At 37.1% G+C, this 6,131-nt stretch overlaps 1 protein-coding gene across 1 annotated transcript in view; it reads right to left on the minus strand.

Moving 5' to 3' along the window:
- RAB3C (RAB3C, member RAS oncogene family) overlaps positions 1 to 5,703 on the minus strand; it is a gene marked incomplete at both ends in the record, with an annotated part of 118,066 nt that extends 112,363 nt beyond the window's left edge. Inside the window, one exon of the mRNA XM_084278243.1 lies at positions 5,476 to 5,703. Within this exon, the coding sequence (XP_084134369.1) occupies positions 5,476 to 5,703 (228 nt within the window). The remainder of the gene's footprint in view (positions 1 to 5,475) is intronic.
- Between the last annotated feature and the right edge of the window lie 428 nt (positions 5,704 to 6,131).

The raw sequence follows: 6,131 nt of genomic DNA on the forward strand, positions 1-6,131 counted from the left end.
GCCTTCTACACTGCCAAGCTCTTCTCTGGCAGTGAAGACTGAACCTACTACTAAGTAGATGTCTATGTTTTTATAATGTTATGCACCTATTATTTACACCCCAAGTAGCAAGTTTTACAGAGTTCAACTTTGTGTTTTCCAGTAAAGGACTGCAATATCTCATCTGTTACCACTTCTGCAGTGTGATTTGCAAGGAAATAATACAAGCCATCACGCATAGTATCTGTAACTATTTCTGAGTTTTTACACCATTTATGGTGCCCTGTCTGAAATTTATGTTCCCATTCTCACATTATGTGCTTTCTCTCACATAATGACTCATATGAGCAATTACAGTCAGACTTCAAAAAGCAGCATACATTATGTTTGCAGTCTCTGCTTGTATTTCGTTCTGGTCAGACACCTTTAAACTTCAAGCTATATGAACTGTTTACATTATGCATACATTCTGTAGAATATCTAAACTACTAGCATCTACTGTGGTTTAAAGAAAGAGCAAGCTACCTTGTCTGCTTTATTGGTTAGCAGTTTTTCTTTTCCCCAAAAAATACCTACACTAGCCACCTTCCCTTCCCACCTGCTCGTTCCCACTTGCATGGCTAAAAGTGAACTATTTAACCACTTTTGTGTAACAAACTGATCAGAGAGTGAAAACTTCATGCTTTATCCCTTAAAATTTGTACTGAAATCTGTTAGAAATCACTGAGTTTTGCTCAAATAAATTTTAAACATAATTTATGGTATGGATTGATACACTTGTCAATTAAATGGTCAGACAGGTCAAATGCGTTGACCTGTCTTTGTAAATCTTATCTGTTTTCTAGGAATCAGTATCTGCACTTTCTTTTTTCCCTTTTTTTCTCCTATTCTAATGATTTATTTTGACAAATGTTAGCTAACAATTTGTACTACCCAAACTGGCACATATTTTCTCCATAAGCTCTTGCCATTTGTAAACTCCATCGAGTTCACAAAAGTAATCATAGAATCATATGGGTTGGAAGAGACCTCGAGAGATTGTCCACCCCCCCCGCCAATGCAGGCTCCCTAGATCATATTGCACAGATAGGCGTCCAGATGGGTCTTGAATATCTCCAGAGATGGAGACCCCACCACCTCCCTGGGCAGCCTGTCCCAGGGCTCTGTCACCCTCACTGTGAAAAAGTTCTTCCGCATGTTGGTGCGGAACTTCCTGTGCTCCAATTTGCAGCCATTGCCCCTTGTCCTGTCTCCACAGACCACTGAAAAGGGGCTGGCCATTTCCCCCTGCATCCCATACTTAAGATATTTATAAACATTAATAAGGTCCCCCCTTAGTCTTCTTTTCTCTAGGCTGAACAGTCCCAGCTCACTCAGCCTTTCCTCCTCGAGGAGATGCTCCAGGCCCTTAATCATCTTTGTAGCCCTTCTCTGGACTCTCTCCAGGAGATCCCTGTCTTTTTTATACCAGGGAGCCCAGAACTGGACACAATCCTCCAGGTGGGGCCTGACCAGGGCAGAGTAGAAGGGGAGGATCACCTCCTTTGACCTGCTGGCCACACTCCTCCTGATGCACCCCAGGATCCCATTGGCTCGCTTAGCCACCAGGGCACACTGCTGGCTAAACTTCATTATGTTTTATGATTCACACATCTTTGAGCTTTTAATAATTTTCGTCAGTGTGTTTTTTGTCAGAGTTAGTCAAGCCAATTTTTAAAATTCAATTTAATTTCAAATCTGGAAGTTTGAAAACCTAAGAATCTTACAGCCTTCCAGTCTCATTCCTTTAACATTGTAAGCTCAAATCAAATGGAGGATAAATATCTTGCTGCTTATTATTTGACACTGTAAAACATCCTAAAGCCATCTGGTAGACTTTATCCTATGTACGTATGTGCTGCATAGAGATACAATTCCTTTCTAAAATTTCTTAATAGTTTCTGTTAAGAAATCAGTAAGTTTTATGGCAAAATGTCTTTTTTTATGGATTCCTCTCTCCTTTAGAAGGTAAAGAAAAAACACAGCCCTCTTAATATGCTGTCTTCATAATGTCCAAACCAGGGCTGTCATATTTATAACTTACTGCAAGACAAAATTTCAGGGCCAGGTGGTGGTTCTATGACAAGATAATATGCCTCCACTAATGCATATAGCACTTGAACTCTGAACCTCTCTCAATTTCAGTATGAAATATTGTCCAAAGGTGTTTGGCTCAAAAAGAGAAAAAGAACAAAAAACTTGCAAACATTACAATACTCTTTCTGACCACATGAAAAAGTTGTAACAGTACTAGAGAAAGCCTCATCTTACTGGACATGAACAATGAAAGATAGCAATCCAGTTCAGGTCCTTTGAATCCAAGAATAAGGCACCATTGCCTCAAAGCAAGAAAAAAGCCCTCAAACAAACAAAGGACCTGCAGGGCATCCCAGTATATTACTCAGAACCTGCTTCAACATGTTAACCCTTGCTAGTTTGTCTGTGATAATCACACAGTGAATTTCGTTAGGATTCTGTTTCCTTGAGTTCCCCTGCTGACTTTCAAACAAACTTGCACTCGTCACTGGTAAGCAGGGGAAAATCCTATTCTGAGCAAACTGATGATTCAAGCTCCAACATTCTTCAGGTTGAACACATATTATCATGCTGAAAGAACTATTAAACACAAAGTTTGAATGCCTACCCAAGAAGAATAGATACAAACTTGTGAGAGGACACATGTTGAATGAACTGTGTCTCTACTGAGCAAATTTTAGTGATTTAACATCACTACTATTTAAAAATTTCTGCATCTTACTGCCAGGAAAGGACAGCAGAGCAGCAGCATTCCATGTATGTCTTCACAACAATTCAGAAAAAAGTAAATCAGTTCCAGTGTTTTCATTCAGAACACGTTTTTAAGTTGCATGTACAGTCTCTTCTGAGTATCCAAACCTTTCAGATTTTTCAGATCATTTTCTTTCATATAGGCTGAATATCAGTTACCACATGATGTCACCAACTATTTTGCTAGTGATTTTGAAGGATGTGTTATACACTCATGGATATTTCTACTCAAAAGTAATGTCAAATCACAATCACTGTGATTCATTCAATTTTATATTTTATCTAATATAAATGTTCTTTCATAAATGCCGCTTGAAATAGAAATGGACATGGCAGAAGTACTTTTCACTTCAGAAACACTTCCGCATTATCAAAGAAAAGTAATAAAGTATAATACAATATAGACAAATAAATATACAGATACTCCATATTAAGAACATGGTTGTTGATATAGCTCATGAAACGGGGTAACAGTGCTCTTTCACAATTCATGCACTAGAATAGCTTTCTGAGATACTTACCTGACTTTATTTAAGATCCCAGAGGTGTAACAGTCAACTAATTTACCAGCAAGCATTAAGTGCAATACAGTGCTCCAATGCAGAATAGTCTATCTATGCTCCAATGCAGAATAGTCTATCTAAAAAGTGCAAACAGCAATAGAGAGCTGTTGCAATTTCAGTTAATTTGGCAATGACAAGTCTTTTTAAGAACTAGCATTAGAATTTCAAATGGGAAAAAAACCAGCATCAAAAACCACAACATCCAGTGGTGGCTGGAGTAAAAAGCTTTACCATGAAAGCAAGATCTGCAATTGTGTCTTAAACCTATATCCTGGCAGGTCACATTAAGAAAGTCCCTTCCAATCTAAGCTTCCAGTCCCTCTTGTCTATGGGACATGGAGTCACTGCTTTCAAGTGCAGTTTTTCTCAGGCAAACGCTATCAGGGTCTGCTTGGACTCTGCATGTTACTACCATGGAAAGAACAAGAAGCTAACCATTTTGGTAGAACTGGAAGTTTGTTCCAGCTGGCAAGAATACAGCTAGTATATCCTCTCTATGCCATGGATAGACCTGAACACATTTAGATTAATGGACTGCTTTGAGCCAAGCACATTTGTAGAGTGCCACAGAGAGGCATTATGAGAAAGAGACTGGTGTCAAACTAATCACATTAATATAACATCGTAAACTAACATTGCTGCTTTTGCTGGGAGAAACATGAACAATAAAATTTACTGTAGACTACTCTTAGTGGTTAAAAGAAGAACTGTGTAAAGACTATAATGTGAACACAATTTCATTGCTCCATTATAAAAAAATAATAAGGCAATGTCAATGTGAATTACCATGTGACCTCCAACATTAAAGAACTAGAGTGAAACTAGCAAGTTATTGCAGTGAAAGTATGCACATGACATCCAGTTACCTAATATGTATTAGTGTTACAATAACAGGAAGAATCCCAGTTTAAAAAGATAGAGAAGGTGAGATGCAAAGAGTCTGTGTTCTAGTTCCTAGAGGGCACAGAACAACAAATGACTTGAGATATAAAGGGTTGAAGCCTATCTAAAAAGACATGAATAAGATATAGCCTAGGAAAATCTGAGAAATTCACCTTTGTGTCACATGAAAAACCAATTTATTTGCCGTTGACAACATGTTAGATGAACTGGCCATACTTGACCCAACGTTTCCTGAAATGTAATGGCTCTCCAACATTAAATGATTTTTAAATGACTTGTATTTATGCAAAAAAAAAATAATACATAAATGTGGTTAATAAGGCTGTTACAAACATCTCACAAAGGAAACATTGCTCAAAATCTTCAAGCACTCAAGGAAGATGTCAAAGACCGGAAGCTTTAACTCCAGGTCACATATTATTAGATATTCTGCTATTCCCACTTCTCCTTTAAGTGAATATCACCCTATCACCCAGGAATTAGCAGATGTGAGCCTCAGCAGATCCTGAATACCTAAGTTTTGGCTAGCCTTTCCTTCTAAGGAAAGTTTGCAGAAAAGAATACCTATTTCCTGGTATCACATTTTCCTACATTTGGCAACTTTATATCATCTCTAAGGTATAGGCAAAGGACAAGGACTTTTGTACACATGGGTATCTCAGCTGTAGAGAGTATTCTCTCTCTACATATTTTCGTCCCCAGCAGAAGAACGCAGATGTTTCAGGTCATGAGGATGGCAAATAAAACTAACAGAGCCAAAAATTATGCCTTCTGCTGCAGATCCACTATCACAGCTCCTACATTACTTTATAATTTTTGTAGGAAGAAACTAGATCCCAGCTACTATTCCAAGGCACTTTTTTAATAATGTGCATCACTTGCAATACCCTATATATTGCACAGTTGTTTATACCTCACTGCACAGATACCAGTACATGTCAACCTGTATTATTTCTTAATGGAATTTAATTCAAGATATAACTCTGCTGTATTTCAATACCTTCAAAATACTGCCTACACTCTATTATTCAAGACAGGAAAATGACGTGGGAAATAATTCACTGCTTCTTCATTACTGTGCCATATATATATTAAAAAAGGTTATGACAGTCAATGCAAACCTACATTAGCTTAAATACTATTGATCAAACTACTACAACTCGCTTAGTTCACAGGTTTTGGTTGGGGTTTTTTTTTTGCTTACCCAAATCTGTAGCTTAATTCTCTTTTCATTTTTGAAAACCGTTTTTACTTTGAAATCGATCCCAACAGTGCTTACAAATGCAGATGTAAAGGAATCATCAGCATATCGGAACAGAAAGGAGGTCTTCCCAACACTGCTGTTGCCAATAATGAGCAGTTTGAACATGTAATCAAAGTTCTGATCAGATGTATCTTTCTGGACATATCTGGAATCTTGAGTAGATGCCATCTGTAATTCAAAATAGAAAGAAATAGTTTATTGTCTCTTGTGTACCATATAAACCTGAAATTATTTAATTTTATTGGAGTTTTTGATAAAAGATATGAATGGACTCACGAAGTTCTCAGGGGTTTAATTCTTATATATTTTTAATATAATTCTGGTATCCATGACAATAATTTCAGTTGCAAAAGAGAATGTAAGCATCACTGGTGACTGAATTCCCAAAAAATGACAACTCTAAAAGTCTAGGACAGTTCCTGAGTATATAATTGAAAAAAAAACCTTCAGAAAATGTGATGTATGAAAAGACAGTAAGAATATAAACAAAATTATACAAGGTAAAAAAAGAGATCACTGCTGCATTATGTCATAGGAGGTATATTTCCAAACAAAAGCTTAATATGCCTTATATCTGATAAAATTCTTGAACCATT

The sequence above is a fragment of the Gallinula chloropus genome, assembly GCF_964237585.1.
Source record: "Gallinula chloropus genome assembly, chromosome: Z".
Lineage (NCBI taxonomy): Eukaryota > Metazoa > Chordata > Aves > Gruiformes > Rallidae > Gallinula > Gallinula chloropus.